The sequence below is a fragment of the Triticum urartu genome, chromosome 6A (assembly GCF_056163025.1).
Source record: "Triticum urartu cultivar PI428250 chromosome 6A, HENAU_Tu73, whole genome shotgun sequence".
NCBI classification, from domain to species: domain Eukaryota; kingdom Viridiplantae; phylum Streptophyta; class Magnoliopsida; order Poales; family Poaceae; genus Triticum; species Triticum urartu.
Genome location: NC_141878.1, coordinates 147,011,509 through 147,032,877, shown reverse-complemented (window position 1 = coordinate 147,032,877; position 21,369 = coordinate 147,011,509). Strand labels below are relative to the sequence as shown.

General features: G+C 43.1%; 2 protein-coding genes across 2 annotated transcripts; both read left to right on the top strand.

The window, feature by feature from the left end:
• Positions 1 to 4,507: 4,507 nt before the first annotated feature.
• On the top strand, positions 4,508 to 5,896 carry LOC125516267 (senescence-specific cysteine protease SAG39-like). Its single transcript, XM_048681746.2, has 2 exons — positions 4,508 to 4,943; positions 5,304 to 5,896. The coding sequence occupies exons 1-2, from the start codon at positions 4,508 to 4,510 to the stop codon at positions 5,894 to 5,896; spliced, it is 1,029 nt and encodes a 342-aa protein (XP_048537703.2).
• A 3,084-nt stretch (positions 5,897 to 8,980) lies between these two features.
• Positions 8,981 to 10,379, top strand: LOC125516193 (senescence-specific cysteine protease SAG39-like). Its single transcript, XM_048681675.2, has 2 exons — positions 8,981 to 9,416; positions 9,787 to 10,379. The coding sequence occupies exons 1-2, from the start codon at positions 8,981 to 8,983 to the stop codon at positions 10,377 to 10,379; spliced, it is 1,029 nt and encodes a 342-aa protein (XP_048537632.2).
• The last annotated feature ends 10,990 nt before the right edge of the window (positions 10,380 to 21,369 follow it).

The window sequence follows — 21,369 nt, the reverse complement described above, 5'->3', positions numbered from 1 at the left end:
CCCATGCATATGCTACTGGACAAGCTCAGACATTGTGTCGGACATCCTGCCGGAACATCAAACATGTTGTTTTGCTTGACCCTAGTCAGCTTTTTTGACATAACTGGATAGTGTACAACGGGTAGAATTTTGGGTTGACGTATATATACCCTCCTTCTTCCTTGAGAAGGGGATGACTCCACTACACTCACACCATTGACCCAAAAGTTTCAATCTTTCATTTTTATTCCTCTATAGCCATTCAATCCACTCTATATTTTAGAGAGCGCAAGAGGATCACCTGATCTACCAATCCATTCAAGAAAAACTTGAATTTGTTGATTCCCCATGAGATGCTAGGAAGTCTTGTTACTCTTGGATTTGTGGGGAACCCTAGACGACTGGTGTATCCCAGGAGCTTCCAAATCGCGTGGTTGTGCCTCGGGCTCGTTTGTGAGGGTTGGAATTCATCCCAGGGGCAGGAGCTACCCCTAGTGGAACAAATCTAAGCATATGTCACTTGAGGTTCTTGGAGAACAAAGTGAGACAGTGATTGTTGTGGGAGCATTCATTGTCCCTCCCTCTCCAACGGAGATTACCATACCTCAAGTGTGTGAACTTCAGATTACATCACCTCCACCACTTTCGGTTGTTTGTTAACCCTAGCTTTAATTTTTGTTTTTCACTTGCTTGTGTGTTGCCTTGTGTAGCTTGCTAGCTTGTTATAACACATCATATAGAGTTGTATCACCTAGTTGCATTTCTAGAGAACTATTAGCTCTAAAAGCAACTAAGAAAAGAATTTAATTTGGTAGTCGCATATTCACCCCCTCTAGTCGACATTTAAGGCATCTTTGATCCTTCACTTAGTTATTATTCTCGCACACTTTAATTCTTGCTTGAACATACTTGCAATATTTCACTTTATGCATCGATTTTTCTTGGGATCTATAATAACTTGCAGGCACATGGTAAACCTATATAAGAGGGAAAATGCCATTTCGTCGGCTCTTTGTGGGATCGATACTCTTACTTTGAAAACAACTGCAACTAAACCATGTGCGCTCTCATGACAATAACTTTGCCAACATAAGAACATCCATATATTCTGAGCATCTTACCTTGTTTTGACCATTTTGGTCGAGGCAAAGAACACCAGATAATTATTGCAGCTGAAACTCCAAATAACTCGTATGGACCCATCAATACACCACATGCGATCTACTTGGGCTTGCACCCTAGTTCTTGCACTTTATGTTAAGATTGTCTTCTTCCATGTCTGACCAAATCAAGATGACAGTCGAGTACATTGAATGCACCCACAAGGATAATATAAAAAATGTATATGTAACGTTCTCAACACAAAGAAGTTGCTCCACTAGTTTCATCTTTGCGGAAAGCTAGGTTTGCTTTGCAAATACCATACTAGATTGTGAACCAATTAAAAATGGCATATGTAACAAATACTAGTAAGTAAAGAGCGAAATCAGATCAAAAACACAGTTTGTAGGAGGAGCAAATACCAACCGGCTGGCGAAGCAAGTAGTATGGGAATGAGCACCAGCACCACCGACAAAGCTTGAAGAATCCCTTCCAGCAGAATGAGGCGAGGGGGCCTACTCTGCGAGGGGGCCTACTCTGCTTTGCAAACACCATACAAGGAAGAAAAGGACATGGGGAAGGAGACCGGATAAGAACAACAACACAACACATGGGTGGGCCAGAGGTAGAACAGCCAAAAAGTAGCACAAACGAGTCGCTAACACACGGGACCACAACAGATAAACCCAGAAGCAATCATAGGGCCGAACAGGGAAGCAATGCAAACAAATAAACATGCATGACCAAGCCAGCACAAAAAGAGTACCAGTCGGCACGCGCACGCGCGCGCGCACACACACACACAGTAGGGCTCTAACCCCCGCCTGCCGCCACCACTCCCCACGTACCGCAGCACGTCTCGAACTTTGTGTCACTGCCCACTTCCAGTATACCGCAAAAGCGTCTGGGACTAACCAACCAGAAAGTAAACCCATACATCCACTGACACACATGAGACCATAAGGATAACATGGCTGCAGTGTCACAATCATCGGTAGGAAACAAGCAAGGCGAGGACATGGTATTACCCAGTAGGCTAAATAAAACCTCTCTACATGAGGCCTGGCACACGCCGCTACCACACAAACCGAATGTCTTCCTCCCAACGATCCCCTCACCCTAAAGACAAAGCACAGATCCCAGCAGACGACGATTGAACGCAAAAATTCCCACCTGCATAGTGATCCTCTCACCCTCCAACAACAATTAACAGGTCCCAACACACGTTGATTCCAAATGAATTGAATGCCTGCCTACCCCCCCCCCCCCCCCCCCCCCCGGGGTGGAGGAAAACAACCAGCTAGACAGAACGAGCATGCCCGACCAAAAAAGGAACAACACTGACGCCGCCCAAGTGATCCTCTCACTCCCAACAAGACCGAACAGGGCCTACCAGGCGGATGCAAATGGTCAGGTAGATAGGACAAGTAGGCTTGGCAGCAAACGAATGGCACTGACTCCGCCAACCGGGCAGACGAGACTAAGGGCCTGTTCGGAGACTTGCTAGCTTCTCAAAAACTTCTCATATCCAGCTTCTAGCCTCACTTCTCACTTCACGTGGAGTGCAGCAAACTGTTCTGGAGCGAGGCAGCTTCTCCCCAGCGCCTGGGTGAGCTGGCAGCCCAACTGGGGCGGTGAAGCCCAGCTTCTTGCCACCTTGGGCCGGCTGGAAGCGGTCAATTTCGGGCTAAACTGCAAACAGGCCAAAAAAAGAGTGAAACGAGCTGGGCGTGGTCGTCCTGGTGCAGCTCCTAGCTTGGGAGCGTCGCTCGGGCGTCAATGGCGTCGGGGTGTAGCTCCTCTGAGACATGGGGGCGCAGCTCCTTGCAGCAGGCGCATCGGACGGCGGCGAAGATGGGATCCGACGGGAAATAGACTGGGGCGGCCGGATCTGTAGTCACAGGGGGCGATTTGGCCGGCGACGGGGGCTGCCAGGCGTGGCGGCGGGAATGACGGCGCTAGGGTTGCAGAGGAGAACGAGGGGAAGGGGAGTTGTGAGCGAGGGGGTTTCTGTGGGATGGAGCGAGTTGGAGATGAGGAGCGAACCGTTTTTCTTGGTGGTGGCAATCCGGCCGTAAATAACTGCAGCTTCCGATTCACAAATACGTGAAGCTGGGAATCAGTCGCTTCAAAAAAATGAACTGCGGCCCATCGTGGCTTCCTGGATTGCAGCTTCGAGAAGCTATTCCGTTCGGCCCTACTTCGGTCAGAATTTTTCAGAAGTTTAGAGTGGGAGGAGATCAGAACAGGCCCTAAACCGGTCGAACAATTGACGCCAAGGGGCCCTACACGCGTTCCTGGTCCACAGAAGTCGTCGAGGAGATGAGACACGAATTAACCAGATTGGACGACGGCAAAGCCGCCAGGCTGATAAAGTGTACCACACTTATGAGATCAGACCGAGAAAATCGCCCAATGGCCCTAGAAGGCAGATACTCCAGCATCTTTAAAGAAGTATTTTTTTTTGCGAAACAGTAATGTTGGACTGTGAAACTCCAGTCTATATACATGCACTACACACTTCTTTCAAAAAGATCCAACGCGTTAAAAAGAGCAATGCTACATCTACGTAATAATAGCTACGGGATTAACGTAATCAGTATCGTGGGGATTCGTGATTGGAGCTTGGGGGAGGACCATCCCCTAAAATAAGGGGGGGGGGGGAGAGTTTGTTTGGTAGTTTACGTAAAAGTTTACGTTAGTATACTCCCTCCGGTTCTTTTTAGTTCACATATAAGATTTGACTGAAGTCAAGCCTCATAAAGTTTGACTAACTTTGTAGAAAAAAGTGCCAACATTTTTTCGACAAAACGCAAAAGTGCCAATATTCATAATCTGAAATCAATACCACTAGATGCGTCATGACTTAAAGTTTCATATTATATAACTTTAGCATGATAGATGTTAATATTTTTTCATATAAATACAGTCAAACTTTATGAAGTTTGACTTTAAAGAATTCTAATATGTAGAGTAAAAAGGACCGAGGGAGTACGTAGATGTAGGATTTTCGCGTTAAAAAACATGTCCAACCGCTACAAAATAAGTTACCGCTTTGGCCGGAGTGTCAAATATATATATATTACCATCCACATGCTTGTTTAACGAGCAAACTAGACGTTCAACATTCTTCAACCAAATAATAATCCATGCCTTTGTTTAACAAGAATTAGTCTCTGTTGTTCTCAGCTCGTCCCCCAAGCTAATTCATTCCTTTGTTTAACAAGAATTAATCTGCTGTACCTCCTCTCACGGCACGCAGCAAATCACTCTCATCCTTACCTAGAATCCCAGCAGTTCAGTACAACCGAGCAATCACTCATCTAATCCCTATAAATATGATCCACATTACACCGCCAATTATCATCAAACAAACAAGATAGATCACCACAACCTCATCGATCTCCACCTTCTATCCCGTCCGGCCATGGCTAGCTACTCACAGGGTTTGCTCTTCGCCATCCTCGCATGCGCTTGCGTGCTTAGCACTCTTGCAGCCCGGGACCTTGCTGACGATAGGTTCATTGTCGCAAGGCACGAGCAGTGGATGGCCAAGTATGGCCGTGTGTACAGTGGCATTGCTGAGAAAGCACAGCGGCTAGAGGTGTTCAAGGCCAATGTCGCGTTCATCGAGTCGGTGAATGCAGGGACCGACAAGTTCTGGCTCGAGGCTAACCAGTTTGCGGATATCACCGACGATGAATTCAGGGCTACGCACACGGGGTATAAGGCGCCGGTGGGTGGTAACAAGGGCAGGAAGACAGGGTTTAGGTATGCGAACGTTAGCCTCGATGCTCTCCCGACATCTATGGACTGGAGAACCAAAGGCGCGGTCACTCCCATCAAAGACCAAGGCCAATGTGGTAAGCTCATATTCACACAATTACGCGTGACTATTGTCAATTGTTCTAGAATTCGATTCTAGAAATATTCTAGGCACCACGGATATTGCTGAAGTTTCTTAGGTTTTAGCTATAGTTCACATAGAATATTTCAATTGATAAAAGTTCGTATAATATTTGAATTGGCTCAGATTCGTGTTTGGCTGATTTTTGTCAGCAGAAATGAAAATATTTCCATACCTGCTGTCTGAAATTTTGAAATTTCAAGTTTTATTGGAAATGAGAACAATGCACATGACCATACTAGTTTACACTATCTTATTCAATTATTCTTGTCTTTTTATGGACAGTGACTAACCTATCAACACCTGTGTATTTCAGGGTGTTGCTGGGCCTTCTCCACGGTGGCCTCCATGGAAGGCATTGTGAAGCTGAGCACCGGGAAATTGATCTCACTGTCGGAGCAGGAACTGGTAGACTGCGATGTGGACGGCATGGACCAAGGGTGCGAGGGGGGGCTCATGGACAACGCCTTTGAGTTCATCATCAACAACGGCGGCCTAACCACCGAGGGCAACTACCCCTACACAGGCACTGACGGCAGCTGCAACTCCAACAAGGAGTCCAATGCCGCAGCGTTCATCAAGGGGTACGAGGACGTGCCGGCCAACGATGAGGCGTCGCTTCAGAAGGCGGTGGCCGCGCAGCCCGTGTCCGTGGCCGTCGATGGAGGGGACAACCTCTTCCGGTTCTACAAGGGCGGCGTGCTCTCCGGCGATTGTGGCACGGAGCTCGACCACGGCATTGCGGTGGTCGGGTACGGCGTCGCCGGCGACGGGACCAAGTATTGGGTGATGAAGAACTCGTGGGGCACATCATGGGGCGAGAATGGATTCATCAGGATGGAGAGGGACGTCGCCGATGAGCAAGGCCTCTGCGGACTCGCCATGCAGCCTTCCTACCCGACGGCATAGCGCTTATATACTCCTACCTTTGAAGCCTGTGTATACACATATATACCACCTGCATGATTGTGTAAACCACTATGTGATTACGTATTTATATTTGTATGGAGAGAATAATACTAGCTATTTCAATATACTCCCTCTGTTTCATGTATTAGTTTTTCTAAAGTCAAATATTTCTATGTTTGAGTAAGTGTATAACAATTTTTTTAAGAAGTCATTTGCTATTATTTGGGTGCTGAATTAATCTATACTCACTTCGCTCACAAATATACGATGTTTTGGATATTTAAATATGGACTACATACAGATAAATGACAAGAGAAATATAACTAGCCCATGGCTAATTCGGTGATGGAAAAAGGGAAGAAAAAGGAACGAGGAGGGGGGGGGGGGGGGGGGGGGGGGGGGGGCGACTATAGTCTCGGCTGAAGCGGTCTACAGTAATCGGGTCGGCCCATTCGCGCATAGTTAATAAAGGAAAAAGAGAGAAGAAAAGGAAGCACAGGGGGATTCGAACCTTGGTCTCCTGATAGCAAGCACACTTACCCATTGGCTTGCCTCGGGTTCATTGTGAACCAAGTTTTAACTGTTTCTTCTTCATTTTTCCAGGTTTTTTTTGTTTTCTTTTTCTTTTGTTTTCTCAGCAGTTTTTCTCCGTTTTCATTAGGGTTTTTTCATTGTTTTTCTTTGATTTTATTTATTTATCTATTCCTTTTTTGTTTGCTTTTCTTTTTCCTTCTATGTTTTTTTCAATTTTTTTGCACTTGTTTCATCCTTTTGTTCTTCTTCTTTTTTCTTTGGATTATTTTGTTTCTTTTTTGTTTTCATTTTTTTTATTTTCTTTGTATGTTTTAGTTTTCATTCTACATATTTTTATATATGTCAACAATATTTATCTAACACATGTTATACATTTTTCCAATACCAATTTAACATTTTTTTAATACCAATATATTCATATACACATTTTAAACATGTTTTCAAATACAAGATTAACAATTTCTAATACATGGTCAACATTTTTATATGCATATTTAACATTGTTCAAATGCTTGATTAACATTTTCCAAATACTTGTTCAATATTTTTTCAAATTCTTGATAAATATTTTTATATACATGATCAAATTTTTCCATAATTTTTTTAATAAATTGTCAACATTCTTTCTATATACATTTAACATTTTAAAATGCTTGATTAAATTTTTTCAAATATTTTTCAATATTTTTTTCAAATGCTTGATTAAATAATTTATATATATATATATATAGGAAAATGGTTGTGTACTCCTGGGAGTACGTACTCCCGCTTCTCATATACCACATAGATAAATCTTTTATAGCACTTAATTATTTTTAATATACTTCATTAGTAATTATTAGATACCCCAAAATGAGTTTCATGAAAAAATTCATGTGAGTCTACATATTTTTAAATGTTTACGTATATACTGATGTGTTTGTACGTGAAAAAGGTATATTACAAAAAGTACATCGCAGATGATATTTTTTCAACAAAACTCGTATTGGGGTATCTTAGAATATTTAATGAAGTATATTAAGAATAATAAAGAAGTATAATTAATGCGTATATGAGGTATATTGAGAATGGGAGTACATACTCCCAGGAGTACAGAAGAAAATATATATAATGTTACTATTCATCACCCAGGTTGCAGAATAAATTATTCTTCATCCGAGGTAATCTTACAATCATTTCATAATTAAATTACGTTTCGAATTCAAATAGTTACATTCCTATTGATTCACTACGTAAAATTACCTCATACATAGCGTGACCCTATAGCGTGACCCAGGAGGGCGTAATTTAATTATAAAAATTTGACCCCTTTAAATATAAGCCCATTTTTATTCAAAATTGAAATTTTGAGTCGGAATTAGGATGTATGAGTTACAAGTTATGAAGTTTTATACTCCCTCCGTTTCTAAATATTTGTCTTTCTAGACATTTCAAATGGATTACAACATACGGATGTATGTAGACATATTTTAGAGTATATATTTATTCATTTTGCTTCGTATGTAGTCATTTGTTGAAATCTCTAGAAAGACAAATATTTGGGAACTGAGGGAGTAGTAACCTACCTATAGTATTGGAAGATTTATCAAAAGAAAAGTACCTTATTTTAATATATAAAGTAAAATTGTGAATGTTAGTTTTACAAAACATTGTATAATATTTATTAATTTCAAATGAATTGTTAAAAGTAAATACACATTTTTAATTTTGACCAGTCAATCGCGTTGAAAATTCAAAGTCATATGTGATTCAGAACTGAGTTAAGACTATGAGTGTGTGTTATTAAAACAACAAACTGATTCAAAATTCAAACTCAATTAGATTTTTTGTTTCCATAGCACAAGTTATAATACCATTTCTTTGACCTACAATTTTTATGTTTGAATATTGTATCTTACAGATTTAGTTCATGTTACTGTTCTCATTCCATTTTCCTTTGGAATTTAGAAGCCTATTCTCCTTCGGCGATATATGTGTTTGAGCTAGTCTTAGCTCGCGGGTCGAACCAAGTTTATTTCCCCTAAAAAAAGTTTGCATTTAATAAATGAACAATGTCCAACCAAGGTTGAACTAGCCTACCACTAGAAAACAAGCTGCCACTTGGGGCGAAGTGTCCAGGCGTGCAAATTGTACTTAACTGAGTATTTTACAACTGATCATAAACTCACTGTAAGAAACGGATAACTAAAGCAATTATTTTAGTCCCCTTATCAACATGTTTGTTTAACGAGCAAACTAGACGTTCAATATTCTTGAACGAAGTAATAATCCAGTCCATCCATGCCTTTGTTTAACAAGAATTAGTCCCTGTTGTTCTCAGCTCACCTGCCAAGCTAATTCATTCCTTTGTTTAACAAGAATTAATCTGCTGTACGTCCTCTCACGGCACGCAGCAAATCATTATCATCCTTACCTACAATCCCCGCAGTTCAGTACAGCCGAGCCATGAATCATCTGATCCCTATAAATATGATCCACATTACACCCCCAATTTCAAACAACATAGATCACCACAACCTCCTCGATCTCCAACTTCTACTCCGGCCAGCCATGGCTAGCTACTCACAAGGTTTGCTCTTCGCCATCCTCGCATGCGCCTGCGTGCTTAGCGCTCTTGCAGCCCGGGACCTCGCCGAGGATCGGTCTATTGTCACAAGGCATGAGCAGTGGATGGCCAAGTATGGCCGTGTGTACAATGACGTTGCTGAGAAAGCACACCGGCTAGAGGTGTTCAAGGCCAATGTCGCGTTCATCGAGTCGGTGAATGCAGGGACCGACAAGTTCTGGCTCGAGGCTAATCAGTTTGCGGATATCGCCGACGATGAATTCAGGGCTACGCACACAGGGTATAAGGCGCCGGTGGGTGGTAACAAGGGCAGGAAGACGGGGTTCAGGTATGCGAACGTTAGCCTCGATGCGCTCCCAACATCTGTGGACTGGAGAACCAAAGGCGCGGTCACTCCCATCAAAGACCAAGACCAATGTGGTAAGCTCATATTCACACAATTACGCGTGACTATTTTGAACTGTTCTAGAATTCGATTCTAGAAATATTCTAGGCACCACTGATATTACTGAAGTTTCTTAGTTTTTAGCTATAGGTCACATAGAATATTTCAATTGATAAAAGTTCATATACTATTTAAATTGGCTCAAATTCGTGTTTGGCTGATTTTTGTTAACAGAAATGAAAATATTTGAACACCCGCTGACAGAAATTTCGAAATTTCAAGTTTTATTGGAAATGAGAACACTGCACATGATCGTACTAGTTTACATTATGTTATTCAATTATTCTTGTCATTTTATGGACATTGACTAACATATCAACACCTGTGTAATGTGGAATATTTCAGGGTGTTGCTGGGCCTTCTCCACAGTGGCCTCTATGGAAGGCATCGTGAAGCTGAGCACCGGGAAACTGATCTCACTGTCGGAGCAGGAGCTGGTGGACTGCGATGTGGACGGCATGGACCAGGGCTGCGAGGGAGGGCTCATGGACAACGCCTTCGAGTTCATCATCGACAACGGTGGCCTAACCACCGAGGGCAATTACCCCTACACCGGCAACGACGGCAGCTGTAACTCCAACAAGGAGTCCAACGCCGCCGCATCCATCAAGGGGTACGAGGATGTGCCGGCCAATGACGAGGCGTCGTTACAGAAGGCGGTGGCCGCACAGCCCGTGTCCGTGGCCGTTGATGGAGGGGACAACCTCTTTCGGTTCTACAAGGGCGGCGTTCTCTCTGGCAATTGTGGCACGGAGCTCGACCACGGCATCGCGGCGGTCGGGTACGGCATTGCCGGCGACGGGATCAAGTACTGGGTGATGAAGAACTCGTGGGGCGCATCATGGGGCGAGAACGGTTTCATCAGGATGGAGAGGGACGTCGCCGACGAGCAAGGCCTCTGCGGACTCGCCATGCAGCCTTCCTACCCGACGGCATAACTTATATAATCCTACCTTTGACGCCTGTGTATATACACACATATATACCACCTGCATGATTGTGTAAACCAGTATGTAAGTACGTATTTGCATATGTGTATGGAAAGAATAATACTAGCTATTTTAATATACTCCCTCTGTTTCATGTATTAGTTTTTCTAAAGTCAAATATTTGTATGTTTGACTAAGTGTATAAGAAAATATATCAACATCTACAATATGAAATAAGTAAAATCTTTTTCACAACAAATATAATGATAATCCCGCAGAAAAACAAATATAATGATAAATGATTTGATATTGTAGACATTAAATATTTCTCTAAATACTTTGTCGGAGTTATAGAAATTTGTCTTTTTTTGAATAAAATCTTGCATTTTGGAAAGGAGGGTAGTTGTGAACGCGTGGTATAGAAAAATAGAGCTTTGCTAGAGTTACAGGGAGAATTTATAAAGAATTGCAGAATGGCTGACGTGGGTAGATTTAATTGAAAGTTAGTGGGGAGTCAGGTCAACCCTAAAATTCAAATTCAAGGGAGAAAGGTTAGTTGTTGGGTAGAGAGAGATCCGCAGAAACCCCGTAACTAGTCGTTTCAGAATGATGTGATCTTCACTCTGAGGGTGTCATTCCATGGACAATTCTACACTTAGGTCTAATTTGGTTGCAAGGAGAAAGTATCCCAGGGCCACATGGGATTTCCATGGCCATCGGGGATCCTCTCCTCCCACTGCGGGAGATCACCCTTCCAGTTCGGGTCGTAGGAAGGAGGGGAGGTGAGGAAAACGCTAGGGGTAGCACTGAGGTGAAGGAGATAGCTATTCGCTAGGTACGCTTTACGCCGTCGCCTCTCGCACGCAAGTTGGTGGCTTTTCTTCCCAACATGTGTAGGCATGGATCTCCCACCTGGGGAAAGGACAGGGATCGGGGCAGAATATCCCAACGAGCGATCGACCAAATGTCGCGGTGGTTTTCCACGGGCCGATTGGCCACGTGGGCTCTGCACCCTGGTTTTTAGCGAGGATCCCCCCCCCCCCCCCCCCCCGATCATGGGCTGCCAAATGAGCCCTTACGGGACAGCCTATGGGCTGCACCCTACATATGTACGTGTCTTGGTCATAAACCCTCCCCCTGAATACAGTTGTGAGGCCCGATGGTTGCCAACTAACTCACACCATGTCATCCTATAAACTTCAATCCGTAGATTTTGCCTGTAAGTGTAGCAAAGCTCCCACTCCATTGGTTGTGCTCCATCTAATTATTGGTGGCCTCGTCTGATACATAAGTTATCTCTATTTATTATCTATAAACAATGTAAGGTTTCTTCTTCCATTACATTCTGTGTCGCTCCCAGGCTTCATCAAGACTCATCACGGTAGGTATCCCGCCTCCCCACGTGTGGTTTCCCTGGCAAGAAAAAAAATCATCAAAACAAAGCGCACCCCGATGAAATTAGTCTTTCGCTTCATCTACAAATAGTATAAATTTTGTTCATGAACTAATTAGCTGAACTCTTGTGATTCATCATAAGCTGAAGGAATAAACCCTTGTGTATATTTTTACTTTGGGGGGAGGAGTGGAGGAGGGGCTATACAAATTACCACAAAAATTCTGTTTTAATAGGACGCAAGTTCCAATTTATTGGGCTATTTGTTCGCATGAGCCGTCATTTTTTCCTTGTTTCTGGTCGATCGTCCCTTCTTCCATTGGCCTATGTGGCGATTTTCTAACGCCATTTGAAGTGTTAAATCTCGTAAACTTTGGAGTAACTTAGTGAAGGTTGTGTCCATCGATCCATGCAAAGGCCAATGTGTTAGGACATCTCCAACGCGGACCCTCAAACCACTCATAACCGTCTGGACCGAGCAGTCCACACGCACTTTTCCATCCAACATAGTACTCCATCGGTCCACGGACTGGTCCGGTTGTTCATTTTCCCGTAAACCAGAACCAAACAAGGGGGCGAGCGGGAGGGGGGGGGGGTTGCGGGAGTTTGAACCTCCGCCACGTAGGACTCCTACACCCCGGGCCCATGCAAAACCGAGGAGGAGCCCGCGCATTTCAAGCAACTCGCACTATTTCCACGCCAACAACCCCCTCTCACCACCACCACTTTATCCACCCTCTCAACTCCAATCGTCGCTACTCTCCACCCCAATTCCCGCCCTTTTCGCTTCTGCCATTGCATGGACCCGACCGGCGAGCGACCGAAGCCGTCGGAGGTGGAGGATCCACAGAAGGCGGAGGTCCGAGGTATCAACTGGACGATGCGGCAAGCTCGCCACCTCAAACAGAAAGCAAAGGAAGGCGGCGGGAAGGACGGGGTGCAGGGGCCTTGCGGGTCCAGGGACGCAGGGCGCCGCTGCCGCAGCGGCCGTCCGTGCACACACCATCCTGGCCGGAGCAATATCGGCCACCCTACTTATACGCGACAAAGCATCTTGGCCAGCAACAGCAGTCCCCGGCCTCCTCCGCTGGGTACGTGCCATACTGTGTCGACATCATCGTGGCGCCGTTCCATTTCCCCGACTCGTCGCCTCTATTTGTCTGGTCGTGAACACCGGACGGTGCCCGCTTTCAGTTTGTTGGTATGTCTCAATCGCCTAAGTCGTCGTGTAATGACACGGGCATGTAGATGTTGGAGATGGTCCACAACGGAGGCAGAAGCAACTACGAGTGCAGACAAGTGGATGACTCGAAACCGGATGGGCACGCCAAGCCGAGCACGGGCACCAGAACGTACACCCAACCTGGCATGGGCACATACACCTAGTTAAGCACCCAGTCCGATACGTACACCCAGCAGCTGGACTCATACACCGGGCAACCAGAGCAGGACGGCCACGATGACCTTGATCCGTAGGATGGGCTGGTCGGTCCAAATAAGAGTGGTAGGTGATAATCCCCAAGTGCAGGGAATCATCGTAGCAATTTCCGAAGGTGGAAGTGATAAGTATGGAGTGTCGAACCCACAAGGAGATAAAGGTAAGATCAATATTCTCTCAAGCCCTATCTGCCACTGATACGACTCTACGTACACCGAACGTTTGCTTCCAACTAGAAACGAGAAATAAAACTACGTTGTGGGTATGAAGTGGATAACTTTGTATGATATCAGAGAGCTAAAATATAAAGGTAGGTGTTGTTATCATAAAGTTAGAATATATTACTAATTATTATAAATAGCAAGTATGGAATAATGGTGGAGCGGTGTGCGGAATTATCCTAGGCAATTGTTAACAAGACCGATAGTCGGCATTGCAATTTCATATGAGGGAGAGGCATAAGCTAACATACTTTCTCTTCTTGGATCATATGCACTTATGATTGGAACTCTAGCAAGCATCCGCAACTACTAAAGATCATTAAGGTAAAACCCAACCATAGCATTAAAGCATCAAGTCTCATTTATCCCATACGCAACAATCCCATTACTCGGGTTTATGTTTCTGTCACTCACGTAACCCACTATAAGCGAATCATGGACGTACTGCAACACCCTACAGCGGGAATCCCTCACGCTTACGTGACACGAAGGGCATAATAGGACAGCACCAAAATAAAACATACAACTCGTACCAATCTAGATCATCAATCAACCCATAGACAAAGGAAATCTACTCAAAACATCATAGGATGGCAACACATCATTGGATCATAATATGTGGCATAAAGCACCATGTTCAAGTAGGGATTACAGCGGGGTGCGGGAGAGTGGACCACGTAAAAGAGATGAGGATAGTGATGCTGATGAAGACGATCACCGCGGCGATGATTCCCCTCCCGATGGCACTCCGGTGCCACCGAGAGATAGGAGGAGAGGTTCTCCCCCTTGTGCTTCCTCCTCCATGGCCTCCCCTAGATGGGGAGAGGTTCTACCTCTGGTCCTTGGCCTTCATGGTGATGATGGCCCCTCCGGGATCCTCCTCCATAGCCTTCGGTGATGATGGCCCCCTCCGGCAGGGTGCCAGAGAGGGCCTAGATTGATTTCTTGTGGCTACAGAGGCTTGCAGCAGCGGAACTTTCGATCTAGGTTAATTTTTCGAGGTTTCTGTATTTATAGGAGAAATTGGCGTTGATTTCATGTCAGGGGGGCCCTCAGGGAGTCCACGAGGCAGGGGGGTGGGCGCGCCCCCACCCTCGTGGGGCCCCGTGACTCCCCTCCGGTAGATTTTTGTTCCAATATTTTTCATATTTTCCAGAAAAAATATCCGTTGGTTTTTCATCGCATTCCGAGAACTTCTATTTTTGCACAAAAACAACACCACGGTAGTTCTGCTGAAAACAACATCCGTCCGGGTTAGTTCTAATCAAATCATACCAAAATCATACAAAAATATTGCAAACATGGCATGAATACTTCATAAATTATAGATACGTTGGAGACGTATCAGCATCCCCAAGCTTAATTCCTGCTCGTCCTCGAGTAGGTAAATGATAAAAGAAATAATTTATGAAGTGTGAATGCTAGCAAGTGCACAAGTTTGATCAATGATAGTTCCAATCACTTTTTATAGCATCATTATATATCATAACAGTAGCTCATCTTCATAAAACTTTTCATGATCAAGTAACAAGCTTATTCACATGTTAAAGTATAGACCATAAACTTTCTTGAAACTAACAAACTATATTCTAAGTCATCAAACAATTGTAATTCATCTTATTTTCAGGAAGGGTCTATGTCAGAGCTTTGATTTAGCAAACTCCACATACTCAACTATCTTTTAACCTTTCACAATTGCTAACACTCACGTGATATATATGGGTTCAAAGTTTTAATCGGACACAGCGAAAGATAGGGGCTTATAGATTCACCTCCCAACCTTTTACCTCAAGGGTAATGTCAACAATAATAGTTCATGATAACTTACATCCAATTGGATATATATATCAGAATCTTTCCAACACAATGTGCTTGCCAAAGGATAAAATGTAAAAAGGAAAGGTGAAGATCACCATGACTCTTGCATAAGGGTAGAAGATAAAAGTAAAAGATAGGCCCTTCGCAAAGGGAAGCAAAGGTTGTCATGCGCTTTTATGGTTGGATGCACAAAATCTTAATGCAAAATAACGTCACTTTATATTGCCACTTGTGATATGGACCTTTATTATGCAGTCCGTCGCTTTTATTTCTTCCACATCACAAGATTGTATAAAACTTATTTTCTCCACATTAATAGATCACACATATTTATAGGGCAATTTTTATCGCATGCACCGATGACAACTTACTTGAAGGATCTTACTCAATCCATAGGTAGGTATGGTGGACTCTAATGGAAAAACTAGTTTAAGGAATGTTTGGAAGCACAAGTAGCATCTCTACTTGGTGCAAATAATTTGGCTAGCATGAGGGAGAAAAGCAAGCTCAACATGTTGGATGATCCAAGACAATATACTTTATTTCGGATATAAGGAAACATAACCCATTATGTTGTCTTCCTTATCCGACATCAACCTTTTAGCATGTCATATTTTAATGAGTGCTCACAATTACAAAAGATGTCCAAGATAGTATATTTATATGTGAAATCTCTCTTCCTTCAATATTCTTTCATGAATTGTTCAAGTGACCAATTCTATGTTTGCTAACTTTCAATAAGTTTACTACCTATACTTATTCTGTGTGAAGTCATTACTCCCCATGGTATAAGCATATAAAACATATATAAATTCAGATTCATGATATTTAATTCATTCAACCATTTACTCATAGGATATATGTGAAGCACGTGAGTAAATGACAAACTACTCCAAAAAGATATAAGTGAAGGATACTGAGTAGTCAAATAATTAACTAGCCATGGGAGGATTCTCCTTTTTTTCATTCAAGATTTTAGATACAATGATTTTATTCAAAAAGCAAGTAAAATTGAAAATATGCTCCGAGCAAAACACATATCATGTGACGAATAAAAATATAGCTCCGAGTAAGGTATACCGATAGTTTTTGAAGATGAAAGAGGGGATGCCCCGGAAGCTTAGACGCTTGAGTCTTCCTTGAATATTACCTTGTGGTGCCTTGGGAATCCCCAAGCTTAGGGTCTTTCCACTTCTTATTCTCCTCATATCGATATCTCACCCAAAACTTGAAAACTGCAATCACACAAAACTTAATGGAACTTCGTGAGATAGGTTAGTATGATAAAGAGTAAACCATTCACTTTGGTACTGTCAAAGACAAGGATAATAATTATTCTCACACAATTCCTACTGTACCATATCATTTCTACAATTTATATTGAGAATATAAGTCATAGAAACTAGAAAACAAGCAAACTATGCAATGAAAACAGAATCTGTCAGAAACAGAACAGTCTATAATGATCTGAACACTAACCATACTTATGCTACTCAAAAAATTATGAAATAAATTGGTGGACGTGAGTAATTTGTATACTAATCTTCTGCAAAAATACAACACCAAAGCGCTCTTCTGTAAAAAAATGGCAGCTAATCTCGTGAGCGCAAAGTTTCTGTTTTTTACAGCAAGATCACATTAACTTTCACCAAAGTCTTCCCAAAGGTCTTACTTGGCCCTTTATTGAAACAAAAGCTATAATACATGATTAATACAGTAGCTTAATCATGAGAACATACAAAAACAGTAAGGGTAAATATTGGGTTGTCTCCCAACAAGCGCTTTTTCTTTAATGTCTTTTTAGCTAGGCATGATGATTTCAATGATGCTTACATAAAAGATAAGAATTGAAACATAAAGAGAGCATCATGAAGAATATGACTAGCACATTTAAACCTAACCCGCTTCCTATGCCTAGGGATTTGTGATCACACAATTTGTGGGAACAAGAATCAACTAGCATAGGAAGGCAAAACAAGTATAACTTCAAAACTTTAAGCACATAGAGAGGAAACTTGATATTATTGCAACTCCTACAAGCATGTATTCCTCCCTCATAATAATTTTCAGTAGGATCATGAATGAGTTCAACAACATTACCATCACATAAAGAATTCTTTTCATGATCTATGAGCATAGAAATTTTACTACTCTCCACATAAGCAAAATTCTCCTCATTCGGAATAGCGGGATCACTAGTTCCTAAAGTTGACACTCTTCCAAACCCGCTTTAGATGATAGTATTATTTATACTCCAAAAGATATAAGTGACGTTTATGGAGCCTTCTACAATTAATATAAACTAACCAATATCCAAGCTCAAAATGTATAAGTGAAGCACAAGAAGCATTCTATAAAACCATACTCAAAAGATTTAAGTGAAGCACAAAGAGCAATTCTATAAGATCATACCTAAAAGATATAAATGAAGCACATGAATCATTCTACAAACCAATGAAGGGCTATCTCATACTAGCATGGTTCTTAAAGGAAAAACAAAAAAAATAAAGGACACAAATCATGTGAACAAAACAAAAACCAAGGTATACCGATGATTGTTGAATAAGAAAGATGGGATGCCAACCAGGGCATCCCCAAGCTAGATGCATGAGTATCCTTAGAATATTTACTTGGGGTGCCTTGGGCATCCCCAAGCTTGATCTCTTGCCTCTCTTTATTCTTCTCACATCGGTAACTCGTCGTTTTTCGAACACTTCATCCACACAAAACTTTAACAAAAACTTTGTGAGATCCGTTAGTATAATAAAGCAAATCACTGCCTTTAGGTACTATTTCAAACTCATTCCAATTTCATATTAGAACTATATCTACTGTATTCCAACTTCACCATGGTTCATACCCCCCGATACTACCCATAGATTCATCAAAATAAGCGATCAACACATATAAAACAGAATCTGTCAAAAACAGGATAGTCTGTAGTAATCTGGAGGTTTAGTAAACTTCTGTAACTCCAAAAATTATGAAATAAATTTGAAAATTTGAAAAATTTATACATAAGTAATGTGTAAAAAGTTTCAGACCCATTTGACTTTCCAGTAAGAAATGTAAAATCACGCGCTACAGCCAAAGTTTCTGTTTTTGTTCTGCACATAGTAAACAAACAATCTAATCATCCTAAAACGAAGGCTTGGCACATTATTTTTATAATACAATGGATATATAAGGGGATAATTATTTATAGAGAAAATTCCATGAAAAACTCTACATTGTTTCTGTCAGGACCCCGATTCCAAGTCACATCGATCTAGTCGGTAACACCTCATATCACTTTGCGGCCTCACGCACGGTATTCCCACGGGTGTCGCCTTACCATGGCCTGGGACCGTTTGCGCCTTTTGGCTCACGTATATGATAGTGTCGCTAGCATTCATATGACAGAGAACCCGGGCCGACATGGCTAGTCGTGAACCCAAAGCGGCACCAACCTATGGGGACAGGCACACATGAATCACATCAAGTATGTCGGTCAGCAGCGTGTGAATTCGGGCTGTAGCACTGGGCTAACAGGACTCCGGGAACCCGGGCTGTAGCAGGCTAGGTAGGACTCCGGATGTCACTGCGTGACATTTCCCCGAAGGGACAGGCACAGGAACGAAGTGAAACACATGTCGGCCAGTCAAGTGCCTTGAGCAGTAGTGCTGGGCTAGCAGGACTCCGGTGAACCAGGCTGTAGCGGACTACTATGGCTCATGGAAGCACTAAACTACATTTCCCCATAAGAGAGGCTGCCAAGGATAAACAACTTGATTGTCGGATCCCACACATACCAAGCATTTCAATCATACACACAATATGCTCGATATGTGTAAATACAACATGGCATAACAACATAACTCTACGACACAAGTATTTATTCATTAGGCTCCGAGGAGCCAAGATATTACAAACATGGGTCTCATGACCCAACAAACATAGCCTACCATTCAAAATACACGCGGAAGCTTAACATGTCTGAGTACAGACATCTATAAATGAAAAAGGCTAAGAAGCCTGACTATCTACCAGATCCTGCCGAGGGCACAAGATCTTAGCTGAGGTATCAAGCTAAACGTCGAAGTCCACACGGAACTACTAGCGAGACTGACGTCTCCCTTCAAAACATATAGGAAAACGTGAGTACAAATGTACCCAGCAAGACTTACATCAGAACTATCTACATATGCATCGGTATCAATAAAGGGGGTGGTGGAGTTTAACTGCAGCAAGCCAGCTTTGACTCAGTGGCTAACCTGAACTACGACTGCAAGCAACTCTTTGAGGTGGCGCACACGAGTCCACATATTCACCATTCAACACACCACTATGGATCCGCTCCCGTCTCCCTACGAGAAAGCCATCCATAGCACTCACACTTATCTTGCGAGTTTGGAGTATCCACTTTCACTTGTCTATGAACTGTTATAGGCAACCCAGAAGTCCTTTACCGCGGACACGGCTATTCGAATAGATCATTTATAACCCTGCAGGGGTGTACTTCTTCACACACGCTTTCGCCACTTACCACCATGTACACGTCGTGTATCTCGGCAACCTTCAAGCGGAAGCCTGGCGAGGGAGTCGGCCACGACCAGACTAACCACACAAGTCTCTAGTCCAGGTTTATCGCCTATTCGGGTTCCATCCGCGAGGAGATCCGGCCGGAGTTTCACTCACAACCCCAAACGATGTGTGCAGGGTTCTCGAGACACCAAACGGGCGCCCGGTACACCGTGCCACGGTGTATCTACCGCATCATAGCCCAGCCCTAGGGTTAGCGCTACGCACGGCCGCCAACACATATCCTACAAACACCAGAAACTAGTTGCAACTCCTAGACAGAGGACAAGGGCAGTTAATAAGTCGAGAGGGTCCATTGGTTTCGGGCCCAATGCATGGTAGCAGCTGTTCATGGATCACAAACACAGAACTCAGTTCCTAAGAACGGTTTCAATGAGACAACCCACCATGTACTCCTACATGGCCTCTCACCGCTACCTTTACCAAATCGTGTTCACACACTTAGCTCACACACAGTAGGGCATGTTTATCACTGTTCCAATTCATCCCCGATGAATCAGACCTGACTCAACTCTAAGCAGTAGCAGGCATGACAAACAAGCATGAATGAGTAGGCACATCAGGGCTCAAACAACTCCTACTCATGCTAGTGGGTTTCATCTATTTATTGTGGCAATGACAGGTCATGCAGAGGATAAGGGGTTCAACTACCGCAGCCAGTAACAAATGAATCGTTGTTGTCCTAATGCAGTAAAAGAGAGTAGGAGCGAGAGAGTGGGATTGTATCAGAATGAACAAGGGGATTTTGCTTGCCTGGCACGTCTGAAGATATTATAGCTCTTCATCGGTGTCATCGAACTCATCGTCGGGATACGCCTACCGAGAGGGGACAAGCACCAGCAATAGAGAAGAACACAATCAATGCAAATGCGACAATATGATGCATGATCATGACATGGCAATATGCTATGATTTGTGCTAATGCATCTAGCAACAATTTAAATGAAGTCCATATGAACCAAGGGTTCACATGCAAACTCCATAAGGGGTATTTAAAATGCGATTATCATGTTTTCACTTATACAGGGGGTATAAGTTGGTTGAACATTCATGAAAGTAGCATAAATGGATAGATTGGATTTTTCTGATAATTTTTCATATATAATTTATTTCATTTGGAGTTACGGTTGATTTTCTATGATTTTTAGAAGTTTAGGCAATTTTCTAGAATTTCCTGTAAAAGAATAAATCCAGAAAAGAGTTATTGCATCAGCATGACGTCATTGTGATGTCAGCGGTCAACGGGTGCGGTCCAGGTCAATCCTGACCAGTGGGACCCACTGGTTAGTGGTTAGTTAACTAACTAAATTTAGTTAGCGTTAAACTAATACTAATCCTAGTTTAGTTAGTGGCCTGGGGCCCACATGTTAGTGAGCCAGGGGAGGTCAAACCCCTGGTCAGATGGGTCAAACTCGCCGGAGTTGACCCACGTGTCGTCGCCGGCGACACCAGAGACGGCGGAGGGCGTCGGAAAAGCTCCTCCGGCGACCAAATTAGCGGCCGAGATGCTCTACGTGACGAGGAGACTCGTCCGCGTCCAGTGGTGCT

Coding starts and splice junctions, on each gene's coding strand:
- LOC125516267 (XM_048681746.2), top strand. CDS start 4,508: ATGGCTAGCTACTCACAGGGTTTGCTCTTCGCCATCCTCGCATGCGCT. Junction 4,944..5,303: donor CAAAGACCAAGGCCAATGTG/GTAAGCTCATAT, acceptor TGTGTATTTCAG/GGTGTTGCTGGGCCTTCTCC.
- LOC125516193 (XM_048681675.2), top strand. CDS start 8,981: ATGGCTAGCTACTCACAAGGTTTGCTCTTCGCCATCCTCGCATGCGCC. Junction 9,417..9,786: donor CAAAGACCAAGACCAATGTG/GTAAGCTCATAT, acceptor GGAATATTTCAG/GGTGTTGCTGGGCCTTCTCC.